The sequence below is a fragment of the Ptiloglossa arizonensis genome, chromosome 4, assembly GCF_051014685.1.
Source record: "Ptiloglossa arizonensis isolate GNS036 chromosome 4, iyPtiAriz1_principal, whole genome shotgun sequence".
NCBI classification, from domain to species: domain Eukaryota; kingdom Metazoa; phylum Arthropoda; class Insecta; order Hymenoptera; family Colletidae; genus Ptiloglossa; species Ptiloglossa arizonensis.
The window spans coordinates 19,853,872-19,873,514 of record NC_135051.1 but is presented as its reverse complement, the minus strand read 5'-3'; the positions used below and the strand labels follow the sequence as shown (position 1 = coordinate 19,873,514).

The following is a 19,643-nucleotide window of genomic DNA, read 5'->3' as shown; positions in this document are numbered from 1 at the left end:
ACCAACGGATAGAACAGCAATTCTCGAAGGAAATTAACGAACGTTCCGGTGCAGAAAACGAATACGAACGTATCGACGACGAAGCGGCCGAATATGTTCCACCGCTGATCGTTCGCATAGTGTTTACCCTGGTCTTTGGGCCCCCATCGCGGGAGGCAATGGTCGTGTCGTGTCGAACATCGATGCCTGCGCACATACATACGTCGCGGTTCCCCTATTTTCGTTTATGTAACATCGACTGCACTCTAAACTCTGTTTTGTTTTTTTTAACTTTTTTTCTTTTTTAATTATATTTTTCTTCTCTTTATATATATATATATATTCGTTTTTTTTTTTATCATTTTTCTTTAGGTGTGTACGTGCTATGAATAATTACGTTGTTACGAGTTTGATGGCGACTACGCCGCACGGGTTTCTTTATTATCAAAGAAGTCGCAGACGATAGGTGAAAAAAGTCTTTAGAGGAAAATAGGTTTTTGTTTGTTTGTTTTTCTTCTTTTCTTTTTTTTTTTTTTTTAGTAAATTGACAAGTAGATAGAATCGTATCGGTGTGTACATACGTGTATAGAATCGAATCGACGGGCGGGGCGAGGCCCGTCATCAAAACACCCGTCGATTTGTGCACGTGTATGCATATGTATGTACCTGTGTGTCTCTGTACGTGTGTATATATATATATATATGTGCGTGTGTGCGCGTCAGTGTTGCAAGTTTGACCGGTGTTTCCAAATCGATTATTATTAACGTCAAAGCCTTCTTGGTTCGCGTCCATTCGCGGTACTTGAGGATGAACAGCTTCATAACAGGGAGCGGTTGGTTCCTTTCGACCGAGTTTCTTGCTATTCGGAGTCGTCTCGTCGTCGGTTCGAATCGAATAAGATATATATACATATATATATCACGAGCCTCTTCGTCCCTCTTCGGTCTCGGTTCGTCGTACTCCGATGGTGGCAAGAAAAAAAAAAAAAGGAAAAAAATCGGACGAAAGGCGATCAATCGACCGTCCCCCTGTCCCGCAACCGTGAGATCCATCCTCCTCCTCTCGTGTCGTCTTGCTGTTGCCCCCGTCCGCTCCTCGCTGATCGCCGTATTGTCGAGATCGTCGGTAATCTGGTCACGAGCTTGTATAGCGCTCGCGTAAGGAAAGAAACGCTTTTTTTTTTTGGTTTTTTTTTTTTTTAAATTTTCTTTTGTTTGTTTTATTTCGGTGTTATCCACTTTTTAAAATACGGGAGACTCCAGCCCTCTTCGATGGGATTCATGGACGTGTCGCGCGAGTCACCGCGAACCACTCTGCCCGTGTGGTGGTCGATCGTCGTGTCGCGTGCCTCCTTAGCCCGCCGTATCTCTCTCCCCCCACCCCTCCCCCCATTCCCGCGAAAAAACATGCACACGATTATTCGTCGTGCGTGGAGACGATAAACGTCTCCGAGTGCCCGCCGGAAGACCCTACCCCGAACCCCCCGAGTCTACGAGTACACAAACGAGGTAGTCACGCGTGCATCCGGATCCCCGGTTCGACGATTCTTCACCGTACAACCGACTCAATTCATTCGTAACTCTCCACATCACAATAAATACGTCACTGTTTCCGTTACCCAGTTCGTATCCCGTATCGTACCAGTCCACTGGTCCGCTTATGCGATCCTTCAAAGAGGCTCTCCCCGTCTGGTGGCCATCTTGGCAGCCCTGGAAGCCAAAGCGCCCAATGAGCACACGAGACCCGTCAGGGTCTCCCAGAAAGTGGTCCTACGTCTTTTGTGCGCTGCCTGACCGACGTACCCCAAATAATAGCCGGCGTAACGTTCGTTGCCGCGTTCCGAGGCGCTGTCCGATCTGCCGACGCTCGAACGTGCTGACTTCGGTTGCTGAACGATACTGCGACGGTGTTCCTGTTGCTGGGACTGATCGACGCTCTGCCTTGGCGAACCGTACCTTTGCTGGCACTGCTGGCCCTCCATCTCGTACATCTGTTGCTGGAGCTGGACGTTGCTCAGCCGTCGATCCATCATACGGACCAGGTTCTGGTGGACACGGCGATCGTTCTCCTGCACGATTGGCAGTTGCCGCCTGCAACTGGCGGGCGGCGGCGGCGGCGGCACCTCGTTCATCTGTTCCACTTGTCAGGCATATTCGGTGTCCGTGGACGCTGATCTCTCCAGGTGCGCCTGATGGCCACCGTGGTGCTGTTGGTTCTGGTTCTGCTGTTGTTGTTGTTGTTGTTGCTGGGCTTGGGCGTACGCCAGACTCTTCTGATAGCTGAACAGCTGCCTCTCCAGGCTGTAGTTCTCCGCCTGCAACGAGGCTATCTCGCGTCTCATTTGCTGGTTGTGTATGCGGCACACGTCGTCGTACTTGTGGTAGGTCGCTTGGAACAGCAGATGGCTCTCGTTCCACTCGAGCCGGATCCTCAGCTGGCCCTTGTCCGTGAGGAACAGACAGTGGTTGTCCTTCACCTCGTTCGTGTCCAGGTTCGTCTCCATGATGATACCCTCGTCGGCGGACTCTTGAGCGTAGTAACGGCTGAACGGGCCACCCGGTAGGGTGATCGCGATGGCGTTCGGCTCGTCCTCTTTCAGCAAGTAGGCCGACCAGCTCACGTACCTGGTAACGCGAAAGGGTGATTCGTTAAAACGTTGTTGGGCACTGTTACGACTACCGATGTCCCCGGGACATCTCCCTTCGTTATTTGCGCGATTGGAAACGACTGGTGTATACGAACCTCAAGTGATTCCGTGGAACGTTGTGGATGTCCTTGTAGACCAAGTGCAGTCTGACGGTGTCCGAGTGAAGATCGGCCCGGATCGACCAAGCCTGCTTGTCTCTGTCGTAGCACGGTGTCGCAGGTAGAGCTGCCGGTCCGCGTGCTTGTACCGCTACCTCGCAGATGGTTCTAGCCTCGACCATCTCCAGGGATATCCGTATGGCTCCCTTGTGCGAGATCTCGGACCACCTGACGCGCGGGTGCCAACCGAAACCACGACCCTCGGCGTCCGAGAGATCCTCCACCATGCCCGAGTCGATCCTACGGTCACCCTCGCCCAACGCCACGCTGTATCTCACTCTGCAACGGTGATCGAATCCCGTCAACCTCATCAGGTAGACGCTCACGCAACTGTCGTGGCCGCGGTAACCCTCCGGGTCCTTGTTCCCGTGCGGATAGATCACCAGGTTCCAATCGAAGCCACCGAACGCGAAGTAATCGGTCTCCAGCTTGTTCGGTTTCGATTGGCCAGCTGGGAATGTACTGCTCGGCATCTTAAGCTCGGTCATGTAGACGGTACGCACGTTCGACATTGCCAGCTCCAGCTGAAACTCGCCGTTCGTGTCGGCGAAGTTGCGGTTGTAGAGATCGGAAACTGGGATGTAGTTGCGATTTCCTTGGGCGGGGGCCTCGTACGTGAACTTGACCCGTTTGCCCGAGAAGCCCTCGTTCATCGAAAAGTGTTCCCTGTTCAGCAGGGTGAACGTGAAGTCCACGTAGACTCGAAGATTCCTCGAGGCACCTCGCCATACCAAGTACGCGCCCAGCACCTTTGAGCACAGAGAAGCCGTGTGATCTTTTTGATCTTGGAATTTCGTTTACTGGATAAAATGAAGGGAATCGTTACACATTGATAGAGTGAATGCGGAATTTTACAAATTTTAACTTTGTTTTGTCCTAATAGTTTACCAACACGTACTGTCGATATTCTACGTACCGATATCACCAATATTGTTTCGGTAGGTACGGAGATACCGTTCAGTACCAATTTCATTGAAATTTGGAGATGGACGATACAGTCCTGCCACTTGCAAGGTTTAACCTCTAAGTATTCTTCCAATTAATTGAACGCGTAAAGTTTGTCGGGCAAAAATGTCTCCAATGTATAGAACTCAAGTTTCTAATTACACCGAAGTGTCCAGTCGCAACTGTTACACCTAGCTTCAGTTATAAAGAAAGGAAATGTGGCGGCACTACCCACGCTTGCCACCAGAGGGAAACTCACCACCAACCGTTTCCCGCAAGTTCCCGTACCTGCTCCGATCGCTATATATACGACCTCTTACCGATCTTCCAATGTCCCGGCGTATAAGGCAGGGCCTGCTAGGATGCCTTACTGACGAGTCCACTAGCAGGCCCGGGATGAAACGCTTATCCCCACTCCTTTTCCTATTTCCGTTCGCTCCTTCCTCACATACTTTAATTTAGCGCCGCCAAAGTGGTGACCCCGTCTAAGAACCAACGCAACCTTCTGGACAACAGCACAGCAGCAGTAGAGGTGCAGCACAAGACGATGGATGGAACGCAACGTGTAAAGGCCGATTTTTCGTAAATCCCCCTCTCCGAGGGTTGACTCCTTTACCTGCCAGCGACGATATGACGCTATACCTCCGGCTAACCATCAGGATCAACCCCAGGAGGACAGCAGGCAGCTTTAGTCGACATTATTCACCGACCACACGGATGCGTTTCATAAGTACCGGTACGCTCACGCATCAACGTCGGACAACAAGTAAAATCGCGGCTTGAGCATACAAGGCTCGCCATGCGTATTTCGTAATCGACAGCAGCTGGGCCTTACTACGAAAAAGAACCATTCCTCTCGTCCACTACTCTAGACAACCTCCTCCTGTGCCTTGTTGTGCCACCGAACAACGGAACAAAAATACCTACGCCACTGGGACATCAGGACGGAACTTCAAAGTATCGTTTACCACTGGCAAGGGGGTTATGTGGCGGCACTACCCACGCTTGCCACCAGAGGGAAACTCACCACCAACCGTTTCCCGCAAGTTCCCGTACCTGCTCCGATCGCTATATATACGACCTCTTACCGATCTTCCAATGTCCCGGCGTATAAGGCAGGGCCTGCTAGGATGCCTTACTGACGAGTCCACTAGCAGGCCCGGGATGAAACGCTTATCCCCACTTCCTTATATTTCCGTTCGCTCCTTCCTCTAACATACTTTAATTTAGCGCCGCCAAAGAAATATTGCGAGACGGGTCGTAAGAGACCCGAGGAACGCACCAGGTGCAACACGGTGGACTGTGTGACAATTGCTCAGGGTACATTGCGCACTCTCTCTACCACTTTGTTTTTTTGACTAGTTCTACGTTCAGTACTTCGTCGTACCGCCGAACAGTGCTTTTCGTATTAACTTTATTTCCATAAATTACATCGACTTTATTCCGAAGCAACGAAGTAAGAATATCCAACATTAAAATGTTCGTTATCAACGCGAAAGGAATCGTTTCGACGTATTCGTGATCGTCGAGCCTGATCCAGATCGTATCGCGATTTTCCAGCCACTCTGTGCGCACTGATAACGGAAGCAACATCGATCTCGGCGAGCATTGCCCTTATTTCCTGGTCGTTCGTTCGCGAGCCGAGATTTCGCAATTTTATTCTCGAAGCGCTACGCCCGTGCAGTCCACCGATTGCAGATTATCGCTGACGGGTTCATTAATTCCCCGATATTATCGCTATCCAATTACCGAGTTAATCGTAGCATATTTCTCGTACGCGCGCTGCATCCCATATCCTCGTCCATATTTACAAAAGCAGCCCGGCCCTTGCGCTAATTGAATTTAAGCATCGACACGGCCGATTGATTTTTCGACTCCTCCCGCGCGTTCGCAATTTATCGTACACGCTCCCGCAGAGCCCGCGTTCAATTGAACGAACCGTAACTCGATCAAACTGTTGGCAGAGCGTTAAGCTTTACCCGGTAAACACGAGAAGATGAGTGGTATACCCACTGATAAGAGAACTTGCGAAGAAAACGCTACAGCACTTGTTACGGAGCTTTCGCTTCCTTTTACAGTAATTTATGACCGCGCTAAGTAGACTCGAGCGAACTAATAAGCGATTACTCTCCTTTTACGTGCGTTGCTTTATCGCGACACGATCAAACGTTGGAACATTCGAGTGACAATTCTTATTGGCCCTGGTTCGAGGTAAATATCGCTTTTACCCACCCCGCTTTCAAGTGACAATTCTTATTAGCCTCCGTTAAAGATAAATATCACTGCTTGCTCTGCTTTCGAGTGAATAATCCTTACTGGTCCCAGTTTCAGACAAATATCCCCAATCACCCCGGTTTCAAGTGGCAGACTTTATCACCCTCAGTTGGAGATAAATATCGCTACCTACTTCGCTTTCAAATGACAATTCTTCTTGGCCCCGATTCCGGGTAAACGTTCGCTATTTATCCCACTTTCGAACGACAATGCTTATCGGTCTCACTTCGAGGTAAATATGACTACCCCGCTTTCGAGATACAATTCATACGGACCTCGGTTCCAAGTGAATATTGCTATCTGTCTCGTTTGTGAAGTTACAGTTCTCGTTGACCTCGGTTGTGAATAAACAACGTTACCCCGCTTTCGTGCCAACTAGTCGTCTCGATTTTGTTGCTTGAAAGCGGGGACTACCTAGGTCTCGTTAATCGTGCGCAAGGGAATTTTCACATTGCGGATCGACAGTGGACAGGGTAGATAGTGTATCGCGAGGTCGAAGGTCGTCAGAATTACCTTGTTCCCTCGTGAGAACGCGACGGACCATCGTTGGAAACCGCAGACGAGCTCCTTGCTGGTGACGTCTCTTTCGGGATCACGTACCACGCTCCTGGTGACTACAAACGAGAAGACTCGCGTGCTACTGCTGTCAGGCAGCTGCGCGAATCTGTAGAGCAGAGCCATCACCGCATCTCGAGGGCACAGCTAAGTCGATGGGTCTGCGATTGCTCGACGCTTTTACTTCTACGCGGTGGCTGATCAGTAACTCTGCAACAAAAAATCACAATCTCATTGTAAAACTTGTGCAGACTGTGAATTTATATGGTATGTCCCTCCTCCTAGTTAGACCTTCCTCTATGTGTCTTCTACAAGACAGTGGTACTCGATGTACCCCCTGTAATTATGTACCTTCTCCACAGAAATTATTTTACTTTGTACAATCTCGTTGTAAAACCTGTGCAGATTGTAAATTTAGGTGTCTCGAAGGTCAAGCTGGGATATCCCTCTTCCCAGTTAGACCTTCCTCTATTTGTCTTCTACAAGACAGTAGTACTCGATGTACCCTCTGTAATTATGTACCTTCTCCACAGAAATTGTTTTAATTTACATTCTTGTTATAATATTCATTATTTATTATTTCAAACGAAGTCCAATCTTGTCTGAGATTTAAATCACTAAACGTATGTTAAAGAATACTGTCACGTGTGTTGCACAGTTAATAAGTGATAGTTTAGATATGCTTCAGACTCGCGGAGAGTCTGGTAGTGCTCTGTCAGGTTGTCGCGAACTTATTCCCACCATTTTCTGAAACTACTCGCGTAGTACAACTCGCACTCGTGCCGGTGACAATCTGACAAAGGGTATTCTCTTGGTCTTGGAGACATCTGTGCACTGTACGGCAGTCCTTGCACCATGCGTAACTGTCTACAGCTCAAACTAGACGCATAACGTTGAGAACAAAGATGTTGCAAAATAAGAATCAGAGAGAACGGTCGATTGATAATCACCGAGGAATAATTTCTGAATAATTTCAACGAATGGTCAATAATTCGAAAATGAAGTGGAAGAGAAAGGAAGTCAACAGTTTCCGTGATGAAAAGTTTCGAGGACAGTGAAGTCCTCTGTCAACGCGATGGAAAAAGATAAAGTACCGTGGATACGAATCCACTTCGGTAGTTTCAATGCAGCCCCTTGCCGCGCGTGACAATTAATGCCACAGGGAGCTTTGCATGCACGGCAGTATTTTAGAGTCGAAAGCGGATTACGTTAGGTCTCGACTTGCACTCAAAGGAACTACGACGGAAGCACGTGACCCAGGGAAACTCAAAATACAGGGACACCGCGGCGATTCCATGAATCACACGAACCCCACGAATCGAATCTTCCTAACGACTCGTGTGTACATAGGCGGCTCGACAAGGTCGGAGGATCGCTTATCGAAATTATTTTAATCCAAAACGGTGATAGAAGCAAAGTTCAACGTTTCGACAACGCGTAATAAAATGTTTCCTTTGGATCCGTTTCGATGTAAAATTCGATTCAATTGAGAAAAAAAATAAATTAAACGTACTATCGAGTAGCGTACTTGCCAAAAGAACTAACACAAAAGCTACAGTTTGTAATATTATTAATAGAAGGTGGGAATTTATATATGTTTGTAATGTAGCTTAATATTTAGCGAAAATGTGTAGTAAGTTAAACTAGACGATATTAGTTATCGAAGTGAAAAATTTAAATAATACTGGGTCGTTCGGTAAGTCATTTCGTTCTCCAAAATGGAGGATATATAATTTAAGAAAATGTTTGTACACTAAAAAAATCGTGTCTCATTTTCACCGAAAGAAACGAAATGACTTTTCGGAACAACCCAATACTTTACGTTTATTCGTAATGTTTCAATATTGACAAATATTCGAATATTCGTAGTGTCAATCGCGAGCAGCGAGGCCAGCGCCATCTGAACCAGGCACGAAGCGACGCGCGCATTTTGAAACGAGAGAATCGACTCGTGGCTATCTCCACCCCTCCAAAAGCAAAAAAAGGGAAAAAAAGACGTGATTCCGTCGGTTTCATAAAGATGTGATCACAAAACGATTCTTTTTGGAGACGGTGGTGCAAAATTCATGAGTGAAGGGGAGGCCTTTGAATTTCACGAGGGTGTCTTTCGAGCTCGTGAATTAAATATCGTTCCGGCGGATAGGTTATCCGCAACGAACTCGGGATCGACTGACGGGTTAAATTTTCCGAATAATTTCCACCCCACGGGGCAAAATTCGACTCGACGCGATGGCGCTGATGAAGAAGGACGTGGTCCCCGAGTTCTTCAGGGACAGTATTACTTACCGTGAGTGGGGATACACGTTCGCCAGGCTCGGCAAGTACCCCATTGCGGAGATTTACTTCGACAAAGCGATCAAGGCGGGTCTGGACAAGGATCTAAGGACCTACCTCGGTCTGTGCAAGACGCAGGTCAACTACGCGAGGTACAACAGAGCGAGGAAGACCACCGAGAAATGTGTATCTATAGGTTAGAATCTTGTACCACGTTTTGGTAAAATATTTCATCTTACGGGTGATCTTCAACGTTCGTGTTACAATAACGTATTTGTGGATAGATTATCCACAGGGTGATCTAAAAATACGCGCACCACTATCTTCGTTGGGTACATTGAACATTTTGTTCAATCGTCGACAATTTGAAAATTAAGGTATGTAGAACGTGTATATATATTCATAGAATAATTTTTCTTTTTCATTTTCAACTCATCCTCATCCTCTATTTTTACACTTCGAAGTTTAGAATATTTACAAATTATTCGAAACGGAGTTTCAAGTGTCGTGTTCGTACGAATTGATATTGGTTAAAAATAGACACGAAATGATACAAAAAGAGTATCTCTCGAAGCTTTCTCCGTTGAATAAACGTTCCTTTTATGTTCCACGGTGTTCGACGTAGCAGATACTTGGTATTCGGCGAGTTTTATTTCCCAAATGTTCGCGAACGCGTTCTTATTTTTCGAAATACTGACCGCGTAACATTTCCCGCGCTAATGCGGAATTAAAGTTTCGTTCGTGGACCGTGAGGTATAAAGGACCGTAAGCGCCGTTCGTACGTCAGAACTTAAAGAGCACTTAGGGTAGCAAGAGATAACCCACAATTCGTGCAAGTCTGCATGGTAAATTTTCTTCTTCCGCTGTAACCCGGCCAGCGGACGCATCGGATTTGTTCTAACGGCAAAGGAAGGAGGTGAGGTGAGGAGAGGGGCGGGGTGGGGGGTGGATACGGGGCCATTTAAAATAATTTATGCGACGAAGCAACTTTAAAGCGAACCACGCCGCTCTGAAACGAGTTTGCCCGCTGCTTGAATGCAATTACTTAGCTTGCTCTTCCTTGAGATTATTCTTACTTTGCACGCATAACGATGATCCTCTGTGAAGTGGCTGTAATTAATTAATGAAAAATTTGTACCGTAGAAACTACCCGTTACCATTTCGATCGGAAGTACGCGATTATTCGCCGGTGCTTGCGCTCGCGAATTTTATTTTTTCCTTCGATATTCGCTCCGGTGGTTCTTTGCAAGGTTCTCGGTGTTCGTTGAATAATTAGAAAAGAAAACCGTAGGGACGATAACTTTTACCACCTTCGACACGGTTTACGGAAGTGACGGGATATTTTTCTTAAACTTGCGGAAATACGAGCGATGTACTGTGCACGATTTACAAGAATGCATTTGAAAGAAACTCGTGTCTGATTATAAGCCCATATTCTGCAATTTTACAATTCTCATTTACAATTGTATATTCTCCTTTTACAATTGTAAAAATACGATTGTAAAGATTGGCCAAAATTATAAAAAAAAAAAAAACAAAGAGAAAGGGTTTATTTATATATACATACCCCTCTTGTCTCTGTGTTATTTCAAATGAATTTTTACGATCCGTGCACAGTACATTGTCGAACGATCTGTTGATGGAATTTACATGGATAATGGTCACAAGGAAATATTATCGATTTTAAGATCCGAAGTACTCGAAGGTGAAGGAGCTGCAGTTGACGACCCTTTTCCAAGTCGGTGAATTCGAGTACAGTCTGATACACGCCCACGAAGGTTTCCAGAAACACCAAACTGTCGCCCTCATGCATGCAATAATCCAAGGCAACGAGACCATCGACGACTGCGTCGGCAAGAACACCTCTCCCGAGGCTCTTTTGCTACTCTCACCCTGGATACGTAATCTCGAGGAACACCGGAAGCTGATGGTCGAGAAGCTCAAAGAGGAAGTGGACGAATTCGAAGGTACAGGAACACGTTGCTTTCGTCTCGCGATGCAATCTCATTTCTTCCAACCAATAAAAAGACACCAAGTTTAACAGTGGTTTCATAAAAGAGTGGTTTCGAATAATGAAACACTTGTTTCTCTGATCTTTATCATCTTATACTTCAAACAAGAAAACTTGATACTCGTTCGAAGTTCATTTAATCATTATTTGTCACGGTTTTAGAGGTTATTGAAGAATTCGGTGGAAGGAATATTATACATGGACGTTCTTAAATCTGATTGGCCAATTCGAATTGTACCGACCTAACCTAAATCTTCAAACAAGAAAAGTTGATACACATTCGAAGTTCATTTAATCATTATTTGTCACGATCGGTTTTAGAGGTTATCGAAGAATTCGGTGGAAGGAATATTATACATGGACGTTCTTAAATCTGATTGGCCAATTCGAACTGTACCGACCTAACCTAAATCTCGATTCAACTTTCTCGTTAGAACAGAATAATTTTCATGGTTTTATATTTTAACTAAGTAGCCTTTCGTTGCCCATAAATATAGCACTTAAACGTCTACCAGATATATCTGATCGAAAAATCTCGTAACAGATAACAAACGCTGACGGCGGCCATATTGTTATTCCAAATAAGCAACAGAAACCGATTCGAATAATAAAAAAAAGGTTCTAGCGACAGAGTGTCGAATCGATGAAATATTCGCGCAGTATTGATTTAATTTAATTTTTGTTTACTCCTGGTCGTTGTTGCAAGGAATTTTTCACGAATTTTTCACGCGTTTTATCGGAGGGAAACGCACTCACCAATGGCCGAAGAGGCGTGCCCCGGGGACGCTCGGGTAATTCCTAAGTCTCGACTTAACTTTCTGATTTATCGACTTTAATTTTACCGTACACACGGTCCCGAAGAAAATCAAGTTAACTGTACTTGTTTCGCTACTGCCCAGAACTTTCTGTTTCGCGGACTAATTGGACTGTAACCCGACGTCCCGGTTGTGAAAATGACTTTTCCTGGGGAAAAAAGCTCGTTACAACTTAATACCATTCGTTGAACAGTACAACTTTCCACCACGCTGGATTGTAATCCAGTTATGGTGCTACTTGGTGGCATTGCACGTGCCGGGCGATAATAAATATTATTCACCGGTATCCCCGTTCTCAGAACACCGAAAATTGTCTTCCACGTTCGGTGAACGATAACAGGGCTTTGGAAGATCATCAACTAGACTTCATTGGGGCAATTAATCATACTTTGGACGAACTTTTATCGTTTGTAGCCAATTATCTCGACGATACTCAATTTTACGAATAATTCTTCATCTCCTTATCCTCGTACTCCGAGTATTGTTTCATAACCTCAAAATTTCACATCTTAATCAATTCGGTCTCGTCGTAGCGATTAATCGTTCCTTGAACGTTTCGTTGTTTATAGATAACTATACATCTCGATGATACTCAGTTTCGGAGATAATGCTTATTCTTACACACTTTCGAATATTGTTTTCGCATTATAACCTAAAAATTTCACATCTTAATCAATTCGGTTTGATTATAGCGATTAATCGTTCTTTGAACGTTTCGTTATTTATAGATAACTATACATTTCGATGATACTCAGTTTCGGAAATAATTCTTATTCTTACACTCTTCCGAATATTCTTCTCGTAACCTTAAAATTTCAAATCTTAATTAAAATTTCAATCCTTAATTAAAATTTCAAACTGTGTTTATTTTCATCCTTGACAGGACGTCGAAGAAAAAGCAAGGACATGCCAGCGTGTCACTAATACCTTTTAGAAGACAAACCAGCTGATCCAATATTTTACTGTTCCCCAGGCATAGACGAGGACCAGTCTAGGCTCAAAGTAAACAACTCGGAAGGTCAAGCCGAAGCCAAGTTTCGTAAGCTTCAGGCTGTCATCGCGAAAATCTACCTGGGCTACTTGGCGCACGACAAGCAGTTTCTGCAAATGTTGTCCGACGATTTGAACAATTTTCTGTCCTCGTGCCAGAAGACGACAGACGAGCTGCACGCATTGGCGACAAGGGACTTCTGGAGGCTGGAGCGCAAGCAAAACATTCTTCGAACTAGGTGTCCGATTTACGTGCTCCTCTTTCAACGAATGAACATATCGAAGAGCCACAGAGAGATCCTCGAGATGGACGTGCAGCTGCGCAAGAATCTGATCATCGTTCAGGCATACTCCTTCTTGTGCAAGCTGCACGACTTGAGAATGCGTAAGGACTACATGACGTTCTTCAGGTGAATCGAGGAGTTTTTATTCAAAATTTACAATCGAGACACCAGTCTCGAACATCGTCTCGGTAGGAACATTCGAGATCAGAGATTTGTTTCTCCTTTGATCAGCACGGCCGATCGCATCAAGGGCAAGTTCGACTCGCATTCCCTGAACATGTTCCCGTTGAAGCAGAAGTGTCTGAACGCTGTGTACAACATGATCGCGTGGGTGTACATCGACGCCCGTGATCTAAGTCACATTCGGAACAAGGAACTGAGGAAAACGTATCTGAAGCATCACATGGGGATACGCGTTGCTGATTTGCCCCGGGACAGTGACATCGGTTGGATACACTTGAGCCATAGAAAAGACGCGTTCAGGATATTTCGACGGTACCAAACGACGAATCCTCGACCAAGATTTCGTGCACCGTATCACAAGTTGCAACCATTCGAACGGGACTGGGGTCTTGGCTACCCTTCTTATCATGCTACGAGCGAAACAGGAGAGTTAAAAGCATAGAAAATGAGGCAATTTATGGTGCACAAAGCCTGCCCGGGGAGATTTATTCGTTGCAAGGCTAGGTGGAACTGGGTCGGTAGTTTTGGTCGTCATAATTCAAGCATTACATTTTATCCACTTTGTTTGTCACTGTCTGTATCTACGGAGTAGAAAGGATCCAGCTCGTAGCATCTCCCACGCGGACACTTTTTCCGCTGAAATTGACGCGAGGTAAAATCAACATCGATTTCCTCGGGGCAATACAAGTTAGCTCGCTCGCTGCCCCTACTGGGGGTGTGCTTCTACCGTGATCGAAGTAAATTGCAAGTGTAAGCACGAAGTCTTAGAGTCGTTTTATGTTCGAGTACACGGTATATCGGTATCGGTCGGATGGATCTACTTCTGTTACCATCCGAACCTTTTATCCTATTGGCAAGATAGAACTCGGCATGATCTCAACCTTAGTAACAAGTTGCATTAAGGTAGATATAACTTGTACGATTCTATGTCCGATGACTGTGATCCGTCTCTGTTATCAGTTAGGTGTGTTTAACATTTCCTCTGCGAGTCTATGCTATATGATTATGCATCGAATATGCTATCAGTTATGTGTGTCTAATATACCTTTCTCTATTACTATTTGTATCTTCTATATTACTTCCTTCACATCTGAGAGTTCATCGCTGTTACTATTTGTATCTTCTACATTACTTCCTTCACATCTGAGAGTTCATCTCTATTATCATTTGTATTTTCTATATTACTTCCTTCACATCTGAGAGTTCACCTCTATTACCATTTCTATCTTCTATATTCCTTCCTTCGCATCTGAGAGTTGTATCGGTAAAACGAGTAACCAAATGTTGCACCAATAGTCCATCAACGACCCAAGCAATTGTCATCTTTGTGAACAGAAGACTGGCCATGGCGTCAGAGCCTCTCGAGCTCGCCTGGTTGTTCCACGAGCTCTGCAAGCACCTGATCGATATCCGTCGCTACGACATGGCCAGATACTATGGGAAAAAAGCTCGCGACATGGCCGAGGAAGCAGGCAGCGAGCAATGGGCGGTGAACGTTCACCACTTATTCCTGCGGATCGAGATCAACCAGAATTACCGAAACGAGGCGAAGACGTGCGCGTTGTTAGCACTTGCAAGTGCGAAGAAACTCGGTCTCCAATCCCTGATGGACTTCTACACACAGATCATCAACATCATCGACGAAATGGATATGGAGAAGGTGCTGTACTTCGACGCGATCGCCGCGAGACAACAGCTGATCCTGGACCTGATGCCCCCGGATATGAAACCCAAGGTGGACTATCTTCTGAGAAGCATGGAGGCTGTGCCCGCCAAACGCAGGATGTCCGTGATGCCTGGCTGCAAGCCGGTCGATAAGAAGTTCAAGCTGCCCTGCAAGAGGATGACCATACTGCCGAGTCCTCCGAAGGACATCGAGCTAGAAGCTAAGAGGGCACTGTTGAATCAATACTCGATGACCAGCGAGAGACCAGGTTACGTGGACTTCAACGAGTACGATTGAACGTCACTGAGAACCACTGTACCCGTTCTGGCGTATCATCCATGTCGATGACGGTTGGATAGACCGATCCAAAGGTGAGCCACTCGGTTAGAACATCGACTGTGAATTCCGCGCCGTGTCCCACGGGAGTGGTTCGCACCTAAGAGTGCGTGTAACATCTTTGATCCGAAGATCACGAACTGAAACTGAAATCTCTCGGTACACTGGCACCATGGGAGTATTTCACACGGAGTAACGGCTCCCTCGTTATACGAGTCACAAAGGGACGAAAGATCCGCTAGACTCAAACAGTTGCGAGGACGATCCTCTCTTGGGTCATATTTGCTGCCTTAATACAATTCTACGAGATATACATCCCGGAAATCGAGGACTAGCTTCATAGGTCGTTCGATTAAAGTTTCAGGACTTTCAAATCAGCGCCATCTAGTTGGAGGATCGTCGATTCGGTTCTCGAGACTTTCTTTTCTTTTCTTTTTTTTTTACAGCTTCGAAGAATATTATTCCAACGTTTCGCTGCCAGTCGAGGTGAATCCCGTTTACTCTTTGCCCGGGAATAGTTTCCAAGTGGAACTATCGCGAAGTAATACCCCGTTATAATTCATTTTCGTCCCTCTGACACCAAGTAGGGCGAAATTGACGCAAGATTCTCTTCCCAGGCCCTTGAAAATCGCGCCACCTAATGGGATAACTTCGTCGCTGTCTGCTTGCACCCCGTTAAATCGAAAGTTCGGGCTCCCCCTGCGGACTGCATCGCCGAATACGTCGAAGAAGTTCACCCGGAGGAAACCAGATTCGATTCTATTGGAAAAGTTCGCGTCTTCGGCTGGAGGAGTCCGGCTCGGTCTGGATCGTCGGATACTTTATAATTAACCGGGAAACGTATCGGGCGTTTTTCATCGGTGTAAGGATGAGGCGATCCAATGGACATCGCGCGATAAAAAGTTTGAAAGCTCGCTCCTGTGTTTGAGCCCTCCCTTAGGCACGATTTCGTGCTTGTATCCAGTTGTCCTAAAATACAGTTACACTTGTCTCCGAGTAGTAATCGTTCAAGGCTTGGTTCTCGCGAGTGGTACGATTTCGGATTAAATCTCTTCAGAAACGAATTATCGGGTTGTTCGGAAAGTTATTCTGTTTTCCAAAATGGGGAATGTATAATTCGATAAAATATTTATACGCTCTGAAAAAATTGTGTTTCATTTTCATTGAAAAAAAAAACACGAAATGACTTTCCGAACACACTGATATTTTTTACGAAACGAACCGTATAAAAAATGAACCGAGAAAAAAGAAAAATAGATTTTTTTATTTTATTCGAAATATGCGAGTCACAGTGCGGGTATGCTCGATCGATGGTAAGTTGAAAAATTAAGCATACTTGGAATAAATATTTGACAGCGTCGCGACCGGAAATATGAAATAAAGGGACGAGCGGATAAAAGGTTTTCGTCTTGAAACAAGAAAGATTTTTCTTGTTGCCTCCTGTGCATGTTCTTCAAAATTCAGTTTATGTTATTTTAAATTCTCTCGTAGGGAAGGGTAACCGTTTCCTTGTCCCTCACTGGTTGCGTCACTGGCTGAGTGAAATTGAAACTTTTATCCCGTTTTTCACGAAACCGTGACCTTTGACCTGGTTGACAGCATAACTCCATACGAGAACATCGTGGGATCTTTAGATTTTGATTATTCAGGAGTACAATATTCACGGCACTCTGTGCCATTTTTTCAGAAATTGAATTTCTCCAAGCTTCAGCCAACAATGGAACGCAATGCATTTCGAGTTACAAACGTTCGTTCCTAAAGATTCAAAGCAACGTGATTGTATCTAAACGAGAGTATCGTCAATACATTGGCGAGATTCTCCCGATGAAAATGAGTCCAAACACGACCACATTCGGACAATTTTCATTCCCACGTTACACGAATCATTTTTGAAAAACTGCCAATTCCAAAAAAAGAAAGAAAAATGAAAACGATCCGAACATAGTCGTGTTTGGACTCATTTTCAACGGGACAATCTCAGCGATGCATTGCCACTATTCTCACTCAGATACAATGTCAAACATAAAAATGTTAATTTTCGATCAGCCAATGAGATACGATCTTGTCGTTATCGTTCTTTTTCGGACCGTAGTTCGCAAGAATCACAGAGCAGTTCGAAGTAATACAAACTGTGCGTCGAGGATGAATAAACATCATTCGTGTTTATACTCGTAAAGTATAATACATAAACAACATTGTGTACCGTACTTCACTAGTGTGAATAATGTCTAATATTCGTGGCAGAGTTCAGGCGGACGTGTCTCGCGACGTGCCACGCGATGCCAGTGCATGTTCGAAGTTAAAAAATCGATGGCTGTTCTCGCGAGCAGGGAGCTCAAGTCGGAACTGGTCGATCTGAACGAGATGCGGAAAACGGTGGAAAATGCGGAAAGTCGTGCCCGCCTCGAGCACAAGAGCGACGCGAAGCTTGACAGAAACGACCGTGAGTTCGCGCAGGCTCTTCACCGCGAAGCGGAACAGCTCTATCAGAGGCAAGATTTCCATATCCCCGGGTGAAACTTTCCCAGCCTTCGAAAACAGCTCGCGCGACGGAGTCATCGACGAGGTTAACGGTTACCAAAGCGACTCGAGCGACAAACGGAATTGGAGATTTCTTCGTTTCCGGCCCACGAGTTTTAACGAGAGAATTTATGCATTATTAATTCCAACCGAAGACGACCCACTCGCCACCCGAATCGATTTCAGATTTTTGCCACGAAAAAGGGGGTGAAAAAAAATTACATTCTTTTCCATAGAATGGTTCATCGTTCGACTTGCTTAAATTATCGTTTGAATTATCGTTTGACGAACGTGCGTTACACAGATAGAATTAATGATTCGTATGGGTTTCTTTAGTTCGATTAATTGAACCGTAACTCGTGTCAATCTTAGACGTGTATTTTTGATATTTTCATCTCGAGATAATTTCAATTCACTTCTCGGTATACGTGGACCGTTCGCTCGACGTTTCACGAGTGTGGGTTACGGAATTAATATTTTGTACGTGTGGTCCTTGGTTCGATTAATTAAACCGGTACCAGACGTACTTCTTGTCGTACTTGGGTATGTACAGTTTCGATACTTTCATCTCCTCGATGTAATTTTAATTTAATTTTTCATCGTTTCGTTCTTTCGTTCGATTTTCGAGTTGAAACTGGACGGTTGTCTCGTTTATTTTAACTATACTTTCTCAATGATTTCTCGACACGCGTACGATGTTTTCGATTACAATTATTATCGCGAATAATTGACGAAAAATGTAGATTGTACTCGAGTCGATTTTCGAGGGAATTACCAAACCAAACACGCGAGATTCAATTTGGAAATGGATGATTTCGATAGGTTTATGCTGTAGGTACAGTTGCCATGAACGTATTCTTAAAGTTACAACTCGATTGGTAAAACTAATTATTGAAATCGCGTCGCTAACAATTTAATTGCGTTTCAATGCCCGTTCGGTTTCGTTTGCACTGTTCCTGCGCGGTTTTGATGATTTAATCAGAGAAATTAATTTATTCCTTTGAAACGACCAGTTCAGTTATTCGACCGTCCGTACGGTATCGCTTAATCACTTTTGCATAGTTAATTACCACGCGTGCGCAGCTCTCTGCTACACGGGACAATTATTTAGAGGAGCGTAAATCTGAAAAGCCCGGTGCAAAATTATGCTAATATCTGCATTACAATTCGATGCGAAATTAAATTCTTCCGTTATAAATCGACTATGTATCGCCGTCATTTTCATGATTCAATGCAATTTCGATCTTTACTTTGTCAATTAACGTCACCGAACGTAAACTTGTGGAATCGTTGACAAAATTTCGTCCATTAACGAGGAAATTTCTATTTTCTAATTCTATTTTTTTTTTTTTTTTTTTTTTTTTTTTTAATGAGATCGGTACGATTTTTATAATTTTATTCCACGCCGAGGTAAATCTCGCCGAGAATTCGCGTGGTTAATACGTTTCAATTCGAGAGCTTTATCGATCGATCGTTGGCTCCCAAAGAACTCGTGCGAGCGTATTTCATCCGAATAATGAATTTCACGCGATAAAATCGAACGGCGATTGCTGTTCGAACGATTGAACCCAGCCAGAGCGAAACCGCGGAATTATGGTCGCGGAAGTTATTTGGATTCTTTGTCATTGGATCGTTTCCACGACTCGATCGTCTACTGAAACAAAATTCGAACGTTCGAACGACCAGTGACAATAAATTGCAACGGTGCTGCAACAAGTGTGCAGAAATGAAAGCCATTATTTGAAGCGACTTTGGAAAGTCGAAATTAACGATAGAGACACAGATATAACCACCACTGGATATTACAGATTGTAAATGTTCTATGAGGGCAGAAGTTGAAATAAACAGTATATGTTTTGAGGGTAAAAGTTAACTGAAGGTCGGATCAATAACAGTTCTTAATATCGATAAATTACAATTTAGTTTAGATGGCAATTATCATCGAACAATCTTACGTTGAATCGTTTGTATTTAGTTTATCATTTTTTCTTATTAATCTGACACG

The 19,643-nt window shown here is 44.7% G+C and overlaps 3 protein-coding genes across 3 annotated transcripts in view; 1 reads left to right on the top strand and 2 right to left on the bottom strand.

Moving 5' to 3' along the window:
- Positions 1 to 1,549: 1,549 nt before the first annotated feature.
- LOC143145991 (uncharacterized) lies at positions 1,550 to 2,111 on the bottom strand. The gene is made up of 2 exons (XM_076309899.1): positions 1,783 to 2,111; positions 1,550 to 1,689 (listed from the first exon to the last, which is right to left on the bottom strand). The coding sequence occupies exons 1-2, from the start codon at positions 2,109 to 2,111 to the stop codon at positions 1,650 to 1,652; spliced, it is 369 nt and encodes a 122-aa protein (XP_076166014.1). The 3' UTR covers positions 1,550 to 1,649.
- A 12-nt stretch (positions 2,112 to 2,123) lies between these two features.
- Positions 2,124 to 19,643, bottom strand: part of LOC143145990 (uncharacterized) — a 164,596-nt gene continuing 147,076 nt past the window's right edge. Inside the window, exons 3-5 of the mRNA XM_076309898.1 lie at positions 6,518 to 6,769; positions 2,723 to 3,534; positions 2,124 to 2,604 (exon numbers count right to left, since the gene is read on the bottom strand). Coding sequence (XP_076166013.1) covers positions 2,124 to 2,604; positions 2,723 to 3,534; positions 6,518 to 6,685 — 1,461 coding nt within the window. The 5' untranslated portion in view covers positions 6,686 to 6,769. The remainder of the gene's footprint in view (positions 2,605 to 2,722; positions 3,535 to 6,517; positions 6,770 to 19,643) is intronic.
- Positions 8,593 to 16,004, top strand: LOC143145992 (outer dynein arm-docking complex subunit 4-like). Its single transcript, XM_076309900.1, has 7 exons — positions 8,593 to 9,029; positions 10,522 to 10,800; positions 12,633 to 13,059; positions 13,165 to 13,428; positions 14,452 to 15,153; positions 15,565 to 15,659; positions 15,736 to 16,004. The coding sequence occupies exons 1-5, from the start codon at positions 8,789 to 8,791 to the stop codon at positions 15,077 to 15,079; spliced, it is 1,839 nt and encodes a 612-aa protein (XP_076166015.1). The 5' UTR covers positions 8,593 to 8,788; the 3' UTR covers positions 15,080 to 15,153; positions 15,565 to 15,659; positions 15,736 to 16,004.